At 52.1% G+C, this 15,500-nt stretch overlaps 6 protein-coding genes across 6 annotated transcripts; 3 read left to right on the top strand and 3 right to left on the bottom strand.

Annotated features, from left to right (window-relative positions):
* Nucleotides 1-1,020: 1,020 nt before the first annotated feature.
* PV08_10070 (uncharacterized protein) lies at nucleotides 1,021-2,187 on the top strand (the record flags this gene model as incomplete). The annotated part of the gene is made up of 1 exon (XM_016384385.1): nucleotides 1,021-2,187. The coding sequence occupies one exon, from the start codon at nucleotides 1,021-1,023 to the stop codon at nucleotides 2,185-2,187; it is 1,167 nt and encodes a 388-aa protein (XP_016230987.1).
* Nucleotides 2,188-2,588: 401 nt separating this feature from the next.
* PV08_10069 (uncharacterized protein) lies at nucleotides 2,589-4,446 on the bottom strand (the record flags this gene model as incomplete). The annotated part of the gene is made up of 2 exons (XM_016384384.1): nucleotides 2,589-4,067; nucleotides 4,120-4,446. 2 exons carry the CDS (start codon nucleotides 4,444-4,446, stop codon nucleotides 2,589-2,591), a joined length of 1,806 nt encoding a protein of 601 aa, XP_016230986.1.
* A 752-nt stretch (nucleotides 4,447-5,198) lies between these two features.
* Nucleotides 5,199-9,197, bottom strand: PV08_10068 (uncharacterized protein; the record flags this gene model as incomplete). Its single annotated transcript, XM_016384383.1, has 7 exons — nucleotides 5,199-6,307; nucleotides 6,370-6,525; nucleotides 7,141-7,323; nucleotides 7,381-7,753; nucleotides 7,815-8,218; nucleotides 8,556-8,830; nucleotides 8,911-9,197. 7 exons carry the CDS (start codon nucleotides 9,195-9,197, stop codon nucleotides 5,199-5,201), a joined length of 2,787 nt encoding a protein of 928 aa, XP_016230985.1.
* An 813-nt stretch (nucleotides 9,198-10,010) lies between these two features.
* On the top strand, nucleotides 10,011-10,410 carry PV08_10067 (uncharacterized protein; the record flags this gene model as incomplete). The annotated part of the gene is made up of 2 exons (XM_016384382.1): nucleotides 10,011-10,138; nucleotides 10,185-10,410. The coding sequence occupies 2 exons, from the start codon at nucleotides 10,011-10,013 to the stop codon at nucleotides 10,408-10,410; spliced, it is 354 nt and encodes a 117-aa protein (XP_016230984.1).
* Nucleotides 10,411-10,732: 322 nt separating this feature from the next.
* Nucleotides 10,733-12,810, top strand: PV08_10066 (uncharacterized protein; the record flags this gene model as incomplete). Its single annotated transcript, XM_016384381.1, has 6 exons — nucleotides 10,733-10,906; nucleotides 10,970-11,165; nucleotides 11,269-11,406; nucleotides 11,455-11,469; nucleotides 11,670-12,010; nucleotides 12,295-12,810. 6 exons carry the CDS (start codon nucleotides 10,733-10,735, stop codon nucleotides 12,808-12,810), a joined length of 1,380 nt encoding a protein of 459 aa, XP_016230983.1.
* A 74-nt stretch (nucleotides 12,811-12,884) lies between these two features.
* Nucleotides 12,885-15,248, bottom strand: PV08_10065 (uncharacterized protein; the record flags this gene model as incomplete). The annotated part of the gene is made up of 4 exons (XM_016384380.1): nucleotides 12,885-13,636; nucleotides 13,714-14,740; nucleotides 14,836-14,870; nucleotides 14,927-15,248. 4 exons carry the CDS (start codon nucleotides 15,246-15,248, stop codon nucleotides 12,885-12,887), a joined length of 2,136 nt encoding a protein of 711 aa, XP_016230982.1.
* Nucleotides 15,249-15,500: the final 252 nt, after the last annotated feature.

The following is a 15,500-nucleotide window of genomic DNA, read 5'->3' as shown; positions in this document are numbered from 1 at the left end:
GTCCGACGCCCGGCTCGATACGCAGCTAGGAGATTAGCGGCGACAGGCATCTTTGGATAGTAGACAAGGATCATGAGCCCATGTTTCAAACCGGGCCTTTTGAAAAACTCCACTTGTCCTAAGCCTGACCCACGAATCGAACTAGTTAGCCAACCATCTTCGAGTACAACTGCGAATCTTCTGAGTCGCGTGTTAGCCAAAGACATTACTTTCTTGATCCGGCCACCACCATGCACCTGGGAAGCTGGCGATACTAGTCAGGAATTGGGGCCAAGTACCGTCACCTCTGACATGTGGATGGTCGCCATGGTAGTTTCAGAAACTGTAGACTCAGTGGGCAACTGACGAAACCCCCCAATCAATATTCGCAAATGGCTTGTCAGAATGTCGAGACTGAGATAGCCTACCTGGAAAACCGTGGGTAGGTTAGTCACCAACGGCGAAGAAATATTGTAAGTTCTCCTTCCAGATGTTCGGTACACAACGCTGACAATCCCGCCCAAGTCTGGGCAGCGGAGTCCATCTTGCAGACTCGCGGGTGGTGAGGGATCAATTGGTGGGTTAACGAGTCTCTAACTAGAACGAGATCCTATACTGACCGGGAATTGAAGTGCGAAACCAGCATCTGAAGCTAAACTATACCTGGTATAGAGCATCACGTGACTACATCCTCTTCGCACGTGATTCTGCGGTCATCGGACTTTCGGGCGAGTTGGGCCTGTCGTGTTGCTGTATATGTCATATACGTTACATGCTGGACGTAAACAATTGGTTATTGAAACTTATAATTCCTGGAGATGGCCGCGACAACCAACGCAGGCGGAACTTTGACCTCGACTACCGCCACTTTGCTACCATTGGCAGAGATATTTTCGTTGACGGCCGGATCCGGCCGTGTCTGCCGATAAGCTCATCTTCATATCAACTTTAACTCCTCGGACACGTTCCTGAACCTCTACAATTCCCCGTATCGACCTTGACTACGATTGCAACTGCCGGAGAGCGTGCCCATTATTCATCATGCCTGCCGTATCCGTGCCGAACGGCAACGCTGCCGCCTCCGACGAGACTGTGGATCTACCCTTGTTCGACATCTCCCAAGAAACCCCGGAGCTTGGTAAAGCCATCGTAGACGCGGCCGCAAAATGGGGGTTCCTTTGGATTGCGGGGTCTCCAAAGTCCCAGAATGGCACTGAGACGACGTCGGCTCGAACATACGACTATGATGAGTCAACGGTCGATCACATTTTCGACGTCTCCCGCCGCTTCTTCACGGAAGCACCCCTCGAAGAGAAGCAAGCGTGTGCCATCAAACACAATCGCGGCTATGTCGGGATGCATGTCGAGAACCTCGACCCCGGTAAGCACGCACGGGGCGATTTCAAACAAGCATTCAACCTTCAGGGACCAAATCTCACCACTGGCGAATGGAACCAGCCAATGCCCGCCACTTTCCAGAGAGAAGATGCCGCACTTCGTGACTTTCATACCAGGTGTCGCAATATGGCAACGCGGCTTCTCAGGCTCATCGCTATGGGCCTCGAAATCTTAGATGTCGACTGGATAGCGCGGACGCATGACAATGCACCGAACACATCTCGATTGCTGTACTACCCTTCCCTCCCCCCAAATACCGACTACAACCCTCAGGCCGATATTGGAGCCGGTGCACATTCCGATTACGGTAGCATCACGCTATTATTCACCAGGCCTGGTCAACCTGGGCTTGAACTGCTGAAACCAAACGGAGAGTGGGCAGCGGTTCCTGTATTTCCTCCCAACTACCATTCCGCGACGTTTCCCCCGGTTGTCGTCAACATTGGAGATTTGTTGAGTTACTGGACCAACGGCCTACTAAAGTCGACCATCCATCGAGTTGTGCTTACTCCACCTACTAAGGGAACGGATGCCGTCAATGGATCCGACACAAATGGACACCAGAGTAACGGTGCAGGAACAGATCGTTATTCGATCGCCATCTTTGTGCAACCTCATGAAGACACAAAGCTAACTCCTATGCCTTCGCCACTAGTCGCTGACAGAGCAGAGAGCTTCCGCAAAGAGGTGATTGGACACGGTGGCGGAGTTGTCGATGCTGACGGCATGAAAACACTGACCTCAGGCGACTACTTGAGTGCCAGATTACAAGCGACTTATGGAAATGTATACCAAAGGGAACAAAAGTAGACACCGGGGAATATTGCCTTCCCGTCATTCTCACTCGCACGAGTTTCGTTTATCATGTACTTATATCTTGGCAAATCTGGGTTGTCCCTGGTTGTGGCCGACCATATGGTCGAGGGAGATATCACAAAATAACGAATTGGTAATTCCATCCACGATTATGACGCACAGCTCCTTTGGATAGAGCATATGCCTGGTCGTTGTCGATTTTGACATTGATCTTGGATCTGCTTCATTTCCTGTCCTTCAATAATAGGCGTGGTGCTCGCGTTGCTTGCCCAGTCCTTCCCAAAATCATCGATGCAATTGACGAACTGATGCACGGTGATTAATGACGGTGGCCAGCGTCACCATTAAATACATCTTAAATGTTTTGAGAACGTCTAGAATCGTAGATATGCCTTCTAAGACAGAAAACGATCCACGGCATCGATCGTCTTCAAGTGGTCCTCGAATAGATGCCAATGCGCGACATTGTCGATGACGGTCAGTTCACTCAAGGGCATCTGAGAAGCGTACTTCTCACAAAGTGCTGGAGGCGAGACCTTATCTTCTCGACCAGTCAAGATCAGCGTCCGACATTTGATCCCGGACATGTCGATGCCGTCGTCTTTGGACGTGTCGGCGAGGGCATGGCAAGCTTTGGCGTATCCTTCGGGGTCTTGAGAAAGGAGGGACAACTTTGCTCCGATAAAGGCCAGCGGGTTGTGCTCCTGTGTATAGGCAGACGTGGCTATGCGAGCTACAGCTTCAGCGACCGCGTGCATGCCTTGACCTCGAACCGTCGAAGCTCTTTGGTGCGTTGTGGTCGCATCTCCCGCGGGAAGCGGAGAAGGAGGAGGGCCCATAAGCACGAGTTCGTCCACAAGTCCTGAATCTTCAGCCGCGAGCTTCATTGCAGAAAGGCATCCCATGGAATGAGCAATCACCGTCAGACCAGAGGTAATCCCTGCATGGGCCGCGATGCCTTTGATGTCGGTTGCAATCGACTCGATGGACACAGACTGGGATGCTTGGATGCGAGAAAGACCATGACCCTCGAAGTCGAACAAATGCAGCCATCTCCGCGGTAGTCTCTCAGCGAGAGTGTTGAAGTACTCATGTGTTCCGCCGAGGCCGTGGACAAAGATGGTAGGTTTTCCAGACGCCGTACCACCCGTCTTGTAGAATAGGCTGGTTGCGCCGACTTTGGTCAGACCTTGGCTCAGAGCTTTATCGTTCTTTGTAGAGATCGTAGCTGGCTGATGGAATGGCTGAGCCGGCCTCTTGTTCCCAACTCGATTCTTCAGTTTTCCTAGGCCTGTCACTGATATTTCTACCTCGTCACCAGGCTGAAGCCATTTCGGCGGATTAAAGCCAAAGCCAACGCCGGCTGGAGTGCCCGTGGCTATCACGTCTCCTGGAAGGAGGGTCTGACCCTGAGAGATGACCGATATCAGGTGAGGGACGCTGAATATGAGGTCCTTAGTCGTTGCCCTTTGTCGTTCTTCACTATTGACAAGCGTCACCACCTCCAGTACGTCTGGTAAGTCTTCCTTTGCCATAGCCACTGGACCCATTGGGCAGAAGGTATCGGCGGATTTGCCCAGGAAGAACTGTTTATGGTCGCGCTGTTTCTCTCTTGCCGTGACATCGTTGATAATAGTGTATCCCCAGAGGTAGTCGAAGGCATTTTCTTCAGGGACTTGAAACGCCCTTTTGCCAATGATGGCTCCGATTTCACCTTCATAGTCTAAGGTGTGAGTGAAGCTAGGATGGAAATAGATGTCTGTACCATGAGCGACAATTGAGGTCGCCCTTTTCGTGAATATCACTGGATGTGTTGGCTGATCGACCTTGTCAGAGCTATCGTATCCCGAGGCATTGAATTCCTTTGCGTGTTCCTGGCTTTCGTCAATGCATTGGCTAGTGACCCTGTTGCGGTTAACAACCTACCGCGTAGTTCTTGCCGACAGCTAGTACGTCGCGCCCGTAGATGGGCGGTAGAAGGTCTACTTCATCGACAGAGAATGATTCGTTTGACTCCACGATATCTGATTTCCGGGCCTCGATCACCTCGTACAGGCTACGGACACGAGTACCAGAAGCGTAGGTCAGCTGTGTCAACCTCCCGGAGTCGGCATCAAAAGAGCCTATCCGCTCAGTGTCGCTGCTTTGAACCTTGAATGCCGCATATCGGAGACCCTGCTGGCCAGATGAGAGACCAGTTCCAGTTGCTGAGTCATTCCGAGTCACCAAAGTGGCCTTGGAAGTGATATCCATTTTGCACTACGCAGTAGTGGTGTTGCTTGGACAGGTTGCACAGAAAAGCTGATGGCGTAAAGTTTTGTTGGTTGACCTTCTCCTGGGGTCCTTGTGGATGCACATGCCTTTAGCATCGACCCCAGCAGTACGCGAGAGCTACTACTGTACTCTCAGGAACGCACACAGACCAAGAAAAGGAATAACTCCCACCCATGCTAATTCCTGGTAATCCAAAGAACACGATAGCCGCAACCTCCACGCTGCGGCGTTCACCGAATTCCACCCTAGTTAGTAAGCCACACACGTATGTCCGCGCTTATCAATAAACCCGGTTTGCATGGGCACAGCTAACGTTCCCTAGACTAACCAGAGAGCTCTCTAATGCCCGGGCTCACGTCTGCACGGGAACCATGGTAGTCTCACTACCCGCTCGACGAACTCTGGATAGAGGAGTGTCATGTTCTGGATACTGTGGGTGAAGTCCAGCTCTGGTAGGTTCTCGAGAAGCTTTCTGGATATCAAGGTACGAGATACACATGCCGGCCTCCCAAACGGTAGGTATGAGGTTTTCTCGGGGTTTGACATTAGATAGTGGAATTCTGCCCTTCCGCTCTTTGATTGTGTACCAGCCTCTACTAATTGCTGGCACAGAGATGGATGACCCGTCTGAGCCAAACAGCCTGTGTTTCCAGCGACATAGGAGGGACATCACTGATCCCTGATGATGCTCTCCAAATGTACACTCGATGACCACAGCATTTGCAGCCCTTTCACTCTCCCTTTGGCCGTCCTGTCAAACCAGCTCCGTCGCTTATTCCTCCTCCTGTCAGAGGCGGCTGCAAGGAAGCGTCCGTGCTTGGAATAGTGTCATTCTGTGTACTGACGCCATGTTGAATACTAACATAGCCGTATTGTGGCTGTCCCTGAAGCTGCTGTGCGTATAGGGATTGTCCTTGAATGGTCTGGGTGGCGGCGGGACTGTAGTTGACACCCAAGTTAGGATTCCCCCAAACCTGGCCTTGCTGGTTGACTCCCATCTGCGCCACCTGCCGCGCTTGATGAGCTTGGTACAGCCTTGGGTCTACCTGACCTGGTTGGCTTCCAGGATGTGCGAATCCTTGTTGAGCTTCATAGCCTCCTCCAGTATTCCCCATCGGTCCGAGGGGTTGTCCTTGCTGGGGGTACTGGCCATACACCGGTCCCATCTCTGGATTTGAGCCAGTCGGGTACCCCTGGTTTACCAAAGGCTGGAAGGGATCGCTCTTAACGGGATAATGCGCCTCTGAGTGTGAATGTGAATGCCAGCCGTCCTTTAAGCCCAGCCTGACTGGTTCCACGCCTACAGAAAACCGGCTCCGTATGGTTTGGTATGGTGTATCCGTTTTCGCTCGCAAACGCAAATCGATGGCCCTCCGATCTCCCTGTGTGACTCGAATATCGCCCAGATACCGTGCAAAGCCAAGATACGCCGTCTGGACCAATGTGAAGTATTTCTGCTGGAGCTCAACTTCTACATCCTTGTCCAGCTCTCCAAGTGTCTTAGCCCCATGGGCATCAAACCCGGCTAGGACGAGGGCAGTCTGGCATGCGTTCCGGATTTGCCGCTCGTTCCACCGGGTATACTTATGTTCGTGGAAATGCCGCTTGGCAAAATCATCAATCGAAGACGCGTCGAACGTGATTTTACGGCCGTGGCGGTTGAACCGTTCGCGAATCAGGTCGAGATTGAGCTTGAAGACATTTCTAGTCTTTAGTTCATCGAGCTCTGGATAATATAGGCCGACGCGGATTCGAGAGGCGATGGCTTCATCGAAATCCCCGATCCGATTCGTGGTGAGGAAGAGGATGCCGGTGTAATACTCGAGAACGCGCAGGAACACTTGATGATTGAGTTAGCCATGGCAGGTCGACGTCTAGTTAAGGGACCATCACTGCACTCACCGGCTACTAAGCCGTTTCTCTTGAAATCAGTCCGTTCTCGAGCAGATAGAAAAACATCAGCCTCGTCCAGAAGCAATATACAGCCCCACCGACTCACCAGCGCGAAGTTCTTCTCCAGCTCCGTCTCGACATCTCGAGCGGTAGTTCCGAGATCACCTTTGGACAGAGTCAGCCTTCGACACTGTCCAAAATTCAAGACATTGGCGACTTGCCACATGTAATCTGGAATAGCGGTTTTTGAAACAGCTCTGCCACGCCCTCTGTCCAGAAGTCAGTGAGACTTCCTCGTGTATTCTTCTATTCTAGACGGGAGATGAACCAGCAGTGGTGGTTTTTCAACCCCGGGAGCCCATGTAGAAGGAGGATCAGTCCCTTGCCTGGAGAGAGTGAGCACTACAGACAGTCGGGTAGGGGAAGCACTGAAATAGCAAGCATACCTTTTCTCCAGATCAAATCCGTCTGTTCATCCCTGATGAATGCGGCTTGCCTGTCGCGAAAGTGTTGTGTTACCAGCGACTTGACCATTTCGCGGTGACCGCCTGGCAGCTCAAGTCGTTCGAAAGCCCTGAGCGTTGAATTTATCGCATCGGTGGTTTCATATCTCAGAAAAGTGAGATCGAGCTGGGCAGCCAATCATTGTCAGCGGTGAGGCTCAGTCCGTATATGAGGTTCTCGAGTCGCCATGCACTCTGGGGTCGCCAGACTGCGTGTGACAGCCTCACCACAACAGAGATAGTTGTGGAGAAACTGTTGGATGAAAGGAAAACTCACCCCATTTTCGACTGCGAAGTACAACGGCAAAGACCCGATATGTCATAATCACGAACTCTTCGTCCGTTGGCCCCTCTTCCGACGCACCCTGGGTCTCTTCCAATGACCGAGGCGCCAGAATCAGGAATGGCGCTCCAAACGCCGTGTCGGGTATCAGGCTTTTGACGAAATACTCGGTGAGCGCTGAGTCGACATAATCGTCCCGCCGCACAGCCTGATGAAGACAACACGCCGACTAACACATCTCATCACCCCGTTCGTCTGGGCCAGTCTGGAGCGCGTCGATTGCTGGGGTACATTCTTGCCTTTGCTCATCTGCTAGCGCTTCGCTGAAGTCAACGACCACTCGGCTATCAATCTCGTCTTTGGTATCCAAGGTCAAATCCATATAATACATGGGCGTAAACTTGGACACGTCTAGAAGCATCTTCCCTCGCTTGATGAGATTTTGTCGCAGCTCCGTATATTTGGTGAGCCGAAGTGGGTAGATGGGCAGAGATTTGATATCCCTAAGTCCACCAAAGGGCGAAATGTTGAATTTGACCGAGACTGGGCCGAAATGCTTACCGTCAAAGTCGATATAGGCACAGAAAATGGTGACTGGGGTTTCGTCCTTGTTTTCCTCTTCGTCGTTTGGCCGCTTTTTCCACCACCTCATCCAGGAGGTCCTCGACCTTATGCCGGGGAATCTGGACTCGAATAACTCGATATGCCTGCTTCTCCTTTTGGCTAATGACCTCGTGTCCTTGCTTGAACAAGTGCCAAAGATCGTGGAAGAGAATCTTGCGACAACTATCACTGCTGATATATGCAAGTTTTGGTTTGATCTCATCATCGATGAAACCTAACAAGCAGGGTAAGTGCAGCAAGGCTGTAATGGAGGTCGATGTCCCCTCTTCCTCGTCAATGTGCTCATCCTTGTCAGGCTCTCCTTTGTCGTGACCATTCAGGACCTCTTCTTCTCCTCGAATAGTGGGTTGGCCCAATGAGGAGCTCATTTGATATTCCTTTGCTTCGATCGTATCACCATTGTTGTCTACTGGACGATCCGACCCTGGAGTAGGAAAGGATTTGTTGTCTGCCCCATTGTGAACTCCAAAACACCTCCCCAAGTTCATGAGGCAGTCCCTTAATTGATTCTCGTAATAAATGAGCTCCCTTGAATGGACGCAGGAACACCATAGAGGCATCGGAGGCAACGTCCCTGGCGACCATATCTGCGAAGAGCAGCACGAAGATGGAGAGGAGCGCTCCTGAATGAATCCTGACTCTCTCAGGAAGGGGCAACTGCCCGCGAGGATCCCCTGTCCTGATCGGTCAGTCCAGTAGACGGCTGCTCGAAGGTTTCGAGGCTGAGGCAGAGGTGTTCATTATGTGGGATGATAATTGACGGATAATTTGCGGTTCTGGCTCACTAATAACGGCTTCGATCGGGCTCATGATGGACATTTCCAACATCTTTTTGGGTTCGAGAAAGATGTCCAAATCCACCCAGGATACCCTTGATGGCTCGCCTTTCGAGAAGGCTGCGGTGCTGATCTGCCTTGCAGACTCTGGTTCTTCAGGGGTAATTGGTTTGGTTGACATCTTGTTGTCCTTTGCCTTTTGCGACTGTTTGTAACGCTTTATCGACTCGTACGATTGTCTCATTTCACGCATGAAGAACATTGAATCCCAGATAAATCCCCAGCTGAAAACCGTGGAGTTGTCGAGCTCCGCATCCAGGTCATCAGCGACCGGATAAATATGATCATCATCATATTCGCTCACTGCTGAAGACCAAACAGCCTATCGACCAAATTGAGCTCTGTCTCTATTGCGATCAACTGTTCACGAAGACTGTGGTGGGCCATGGCTTCACCGTTAGGCAAGCTGCTGCTCAACCTTTCATTGGCCTCTAGGCTCCCTTCTTCGCGGGCAGATTCCTTGTTGTCGTTAGGAGAGTTGGAGGCAGCTTGACCAGGGGTCGAGTCCATGTCACCCTTGGATGTTGGGTCTGAGTTTGGGGTGTGTGTAGGCCCAGGCTGTTCGCCTGTGCCTTCCGCCGGACTCTCCATCGTCTCTCTTACTCGTTGCAGTTTGAAGGTCTCACCGGCAAGGGAGTGAAGGATCTGGCAGTTACGCAGACAATTCACTCATCGCACGGTAGTGACCTCGCCGAGGTCAATCAAGCCGGAAATCCACGATAGTCAAGGTATGAGATGAGTAGAGAGAAGTCGCGTATGGCAGCAGGCCCCCTTCCCCTCTATATGTAAGAAGTCGGAAAGGGTCCCATGGGAGGCTTCAGCGAAACATTACTTGAGCCGCATGTGCTGCGAACCGGTCTGCGAGAAGCATTTCAGGACCCGGCACATTTGGTGTCCAACGGACAGAATGCTAAGAGAGACTGTTTGTTTGCAAAGGTCCCACGTGCGGCTCCACGTGGCCCCAGACTACTGGCCAACAGTGTACCAGAGTATTGCAAAGGCGCCTCTTCTGGGAACTCGAAAGGACTGCAGTAGCGCTGCTTCAGAGAGGTGCGCGGAGGTCGATCATTGGAGGGTTACCCGCAAGGCGTCGTCGTCTACCTTGTCTCAAATTGCGGCTGGGTTAGGGGGGGGGTTTGATCAGCTCTTCGGGCTGAAACTTCTCTTAAACTTTTGTAGCCATCCTCGACAAGGCAATGTGGATCAGGAAGTGCGTATTGTAGTCTTGCGAGAATGATTCGTGGGGAAATTTGTCTGAAGTCAAAATATCGAACCATACTGTAGGTATCGCTGATTCTGAGAATATAATCAAGGTAGGGATGCCTCAGCACGCAGCTACACCCGGGGGCCTGAATGGGCCTACTCGCCTGGCTAGTGTGGCTGCCCTGTTGACCCGCTCACACCATGATCGAGGAAGATACTGTAGTGCCCATAAGGGTCCGGCCCGTTGGCGTGTCCTCTTTCGCCATTGCACCCGAGAACGAAGTCCAGAAGTGTGCAAGAGTGTCGCAGTTGATGCGGGCTATGTCAATGTAAGTACTCGTGATGTGCTATCTGAGCCCTGCCGAAGTTTCACAGTGTGCCACCGCCACCATGTCGACGTACTCTCCGGTCTATCAGAAGCGAAGAGAAGCATTATCCCGCAACAAATAGGAGTTCCGCCTGGGTGAGATTCTCTTCGTCGGCTGATCGAGCCTATATTGCTTTTACCCGGTCCCAATACTCAGCCGACAGTTCCAATGTCTGGTCAAGTCCCACTCAGTCGCACATCTCAATCGATCAGACTCTATACGCCAGCCGTTGACTTCATGCAGAACAGGATGTTACAATACCACCCGGCATTTGATACGCACGGTTTCTATTACGATCGTGCCCAACAATAGTATGTTGCCCTCGCTCCACACCTGGCCGTGGGAAACTCCTCGAGCCTTGCGGTCCCCGGAGGAGCCTCATCGCCTCAGCCTCGACCAGCACCAGGCTCGATTAACGATATGGGGTTCTGGGAGGATGTCTTTCCCAAGGTTATGAAATGACTGAATGACGAACTATAGCCACGAGGCCGCCAGCAATCGCCTTGGAGAATCCGGAACAAGACAGTATGGCGCGATGTTCAGGCGGTGCTGGACATGGCGCAAAGAGAATATGACTTCTGCCATGGCTCACAACATGTCGGCAAGTTTAGGAGGAAGCTGCGCGACGTTCTAAACAAGGCCAATGTACCCCTTCAGCACGGCATGAAGATAGTTCCCTCGGTGGACATCACATCACCAGTCATCAGCGTAATCAATATGTTCCTGGACGTGAGTGATTTTGAACCTTTGTATCTTCCTGATCGTGATCGCGCAAGATTGACAAATATCCAGGGATATTGTCAAGCAGCCGAAGTACGGGAAATTGTCAACTCTGAATTTGACTATTTGCCAGCCTGCTTCGCAAGAATAGACTTCTACTTCAAGACTTACCCAAACGATCACAACATCCTCACAAGCTGCGTCAACCTGGGATTTACTACCTTCAAGGGAGTAGAAGGAGCGGTTGGGTTTTATACTAGCTATCAAGGTAAGTTTCAGCCGAGGAAACTGCCACGACCCCAAGCATAACCCTTTATCGCCTCCCTCCGGATGAGAAAGAGACGAGCACAATGGGTCTAACCAGTCTCCAGCCCAGCGAGCTGGCCTCGTGATACTTAGTGGCCCAAAATACCAGCAGAACCTGCGGCGGTGCCTCCAGGAGATTAAGTCGGGTTCCGATGCATTGGAAGACGAAGCTAGGATGTCATTCACACATCGCATGATATCGGGTACGTCAAGAAGACTTACCACAGTGTGTTACTGACTTTGTCTTCCAGACAACGAGCAGACTCGTAGGTCACACACGACGCTCACGCAAGATAACTGGGCAACCCATCAAGCTCTTGGAACAATAATACAGGAAGGCCGAGTCGGGATCACCAGGATGAATTGGCTAGGAAATCTCATCAACAGGGCATTGAGTCTTCTCGAAGATAAAGAGAGGAGGTTCACCCCCGTATCCCACTGCTGGGAGGATACTTACACCCTCTAGGAAACTGGCCACCTCGGTCGCCAATGTCGTCCAGATCGACCACGCCCAGGCTAGGTGAAGCGCCACATTGGACTCCTCGGGACATGTGGACCCGTCTTCACATCCCAAACCTCGACGAAACAAATCTCCACAACGTCGTGGACAGCGCCGCGGACATTGTATTCCAAGACCGGGGTCGCGCCGACCAAGTCATCGAGACGCCTCTGTTCCGAAACTGGATCCTCACGCCCGGCTCCGCAAGACTGCTCGTCCATGGCGACTTCAGTGGCGTGAAAAAGGTGCCACCGTCCTCAATTCTATGCGCAACCGTGATGCAAGCACTGCGTATGACTCCTGGGATCGTCAGCCTCGTATTCTTCTGCGGTTGTGTTACGAGACGCTGTGATTGGCTAGAATAGCCAGATCCTCAGCGCCTCGGTGAACAAAGGACCCAATAAGGAGGCGTGTCACTCGACATAGTCGAGTGTACACTTCCAAGGCGGTGAGAGGATACAAGAGAAGATCCCCTCCCGAAATAGGCGCAGACGACTTCCTCGCTCTTCAAGCGATGAGTCGTTGTTACATAGGACTGTTCAATAGACTACATTGCATCAACTACCTCTTCGCAAGGCTATTCACCATGAAGGTCCTGACAGGTTGCCACCTGAGTCTGGACGACCACCACGGCGGCACTGCCATGCTCCGCTCACTAGTCGCCCAGCTATTGCGCCAATTCCCGTCGTTCTCCATCGACCCGGACCCCGGGATCTCAATGCAAGCCATTGGTAACGGAGATGCAGACCAGCTGTGCAGGCTCTTCGTGCATTTGGTACGCCAACTCCCGCCCAAGACGACCTTGTTCTGCCTCATCGATGGGATCAACGAGTACGAGAGCGAAGAATATCTGCACGACATGGACGGCATTGTCATGGCGCTAGTCGACCTGGTTGAGGAGGCCGACAATAACACCAGAGCAAAGGTCAAGCTATTGCTCACAAGCCCCCAGCCGACGGTGGAGGTCAGGCATGTCTTCGACGACGTTCCGGAAGCTTTACTACACGTGTCACAGCTTCCCCTGGTCGGAGGGGGAGTCGGGTTCGTTGGGCTTCAGGAGCAACTGGGGGGTGGGATTATAGGTGAAATAGACGCGGGTTCTATCTAAATTGTAAGCTCTGTGGTCCCGTACCAAGCAATACTTCGGCCCTCCCACGGGGGTGAAAGCTTCCGAGTAGACAATCAGTAGACATTAAAGCTCCTCGTCTCGCAACCCACAAACAACTCCTTCCTAATCCATCTCACAAGCCCTACCCGACGGGTCGCCCAAACTCCGTCACTCCCTTCAGCGCGGGTCTGACTCTTCACAAGCGCAAGTCCCATAACCATACCGCCTCTCTCCCACTTTTCGCCGACCTGTCCAAAGTTATGGTTTCCCAGTTTCTTCGGCATGGTAATTGCTGCACCCTCTGGTTCTGATCTCACGCCAACAACCCAAACGTCTTGGAACGCCTCAACTTCGCTCGCCACATCCGCGAACAGCGCGCCTACGGCCTCCCCGTTAAGTGTTCTGAGCCATGAACACGATGTTGGCGCATACCCGTACGCCTCAACTACTTCGGTTTCGTCATCCACGATAACCAGTGCCGCTCGACCCCTGAGTGTCAAAACCGCCTCCTCCACCGAGCCCATGGGGTCAACATCTGTCGTCGCCTTGACCTTGACGTCCGTGATTTTCAGATCCGTGAAAGCATATTCAGCACGACCGGGTCTGTGCGGCGGATCTTGCTCAATCCACATGCCACCATAACTCTGCTCTCGCTCCAGTAAGAGGGCATTGTAAGTCACCTCCCCCTCCACGCTTGCCCAGGACCAACTGGGGGCGCGATATTGCGCAGGTCGAGACGGCATCTTTCTTGGTGAGGCATTGATAGCTTGGGATTCGTTGAACGGAGGCTGTGTAGTTTGCCAGAGGAGAGCCGACGGCATGTCGCCTGATTGAATGCAAAAGTCAGCAAGAATTCTAAGGAGATCACTTCATGCTCCGTTACAGGCAATGAATTTAACTTACCTTCCCAAAGCCCAGCGAAGTATCTTCCACGCTCTTCACCGGGCTGAAAGCGATACGCACCACCCTTCTCAGCATCATGCACATCGTGCGCAAGCCCTGAGAGCGCAATAAGCTTATCTTTAGCATAGGTGAGCGAGCGGCGAGAATACCGTGTGACAGTCAGGAACCAGTGCTTGCGCTTATCGTACGAATACCTCCACTTCCCCAGAGATTCCTCTTTACTATCATATACTAAAGCAGGCTGGCGATCGCTATCATAAGCCTTGTAATGTAGCCAAGGCAAATCGGTCGTACTTTTCAACTGCTTGCACTCCCAGATCAGATTGCGACGAGCAAAATGAAGGATCCGAGGGGATAATTCGCGTTCCTGATACGTCCACCCACGCTCCATCAGGGGGCCCGAGATGCTGGGGGTATTCGGCTCGCAAACAAACACCCGATAGCGTTGAGAACCGAGTGTAATGTCGTGTCGGTACACAAAATCGGTTTCTTCTTTTGGAGGACGTAGATAGAACCCGCCGTTACTGTCAGGTGAGCCCAAGGCGGATAAGGTGACTTCAGCCCCGGCGTAGACGGTAGCCATCTTTGAAGCTTCCTTTTCCCAATCGGTCTTGGAATCTTGAATGATACAGAGGGAGTCGATCCAAAGGAAAGGGATATCGAGCTTGCGGGCAATGGTTACGGCGTCTTGGAAGGTTCTGGTCAGATCGTCGAAAGCAATGCGGGTCTTGCGAGCTGCTACATTGGTTGTGGTTGTCTTCAGAGGCGGATGCGATGGGTCGCCCCAACAGTGACTCAGTGCAGCGTAGGGGATATGCAGAGTGGTTTCGTCCACATCTTTCAGAACAATGTCGTCGGAATCATGGAAGCAGCTCACGTCCAGAACCCGGGTGGGACAAGAAGCTGTGTCATTGTGTGCATCACAACGCCCGTGAGTCTTCTTGCACTCACTTAGCCAGTGCCGCATCAGTGACTCTTCATCATCCTGAATATATTGATCGGTATCAGCGGCCTCGCCTTCATGCGCCTAAATTGCACGACACCGGGTATCCTCTAGTAGTGTTTGGAAGATGATGTCTAAATCGTATGTGGATAGAGATCAAGGAACCAAAGCCGACGTACTGTTTCATCCACACATGCAGCTGGAAGCGCCTTCTCTGCCAGTCTCGATGTCAACATGCTAAACCCGACGCCTGTCGTGACAACAACTTACGATAGGACTCCGGGATTCGGTAGAAATGATTGTGGCTGATGTCATCCTGCCCAATGAAGAGTGCGAAGCCCTCTACTGGGTCGACAATCGCGCGTTTGAGTGTAAGGGGCCTCGTGTCTCTATCCTCTTGCTTGAGCCATCCATCATGGAGGTTACAAGCGAGGATCTTGCACATAGGACATCCGACTCGTGCGGACTGGCGCAGCGCTGTTACTGTAAGGTGGCGGTAATGGAATTGCCTATCAGCAGGGCTAAAAAAATCACCCGGCACAGGCTCGAAGAAGTTTGCAGGTATGCCTTTGCAGGCGCTACAGAGCGCCATGACCGTCTGTCTGGGCGCTGTAGGTCTCTGGCCCTGTTTGAGACCGCAACAGACCAGGAGCCTGAGGCTTGACGTATAGAGCTAGAAGAAGAGTGAAAGGATCCTTGTTGGGTCTCAGGTTGGGTCTGGAGGCAGAGCCTAGTTATATATCTGAGGCTATGGAGTTAGTGGGTGGCTAAGTACAGGTGCTAGGGACTCATCGTTGACCGTCTGGTGATGAGGCTGAGTTGATGAGACAAAAGACAGAGGCAG

The sequence above is a fragment of the Exophiala spinifera genome, assembly GCF_000836115.1.
Source record: "Exophiala spinifera strain CBS 89968 unplaced genomic scaffold supercont1.8, whole genome shotgun sequence".
Classification (NCBI taxonomy): Eukaryota; Fungi; Ascomycota; class Eurotiomycetes; order Chaetothyriales; family Herpotrichiellaceae; genus Exophiala; species Exophiala spinifera.
Note: the sequence above shows the minus strand (reverse complement) of the source record. Positions and strands in the feature narration are given on the sequence as shown.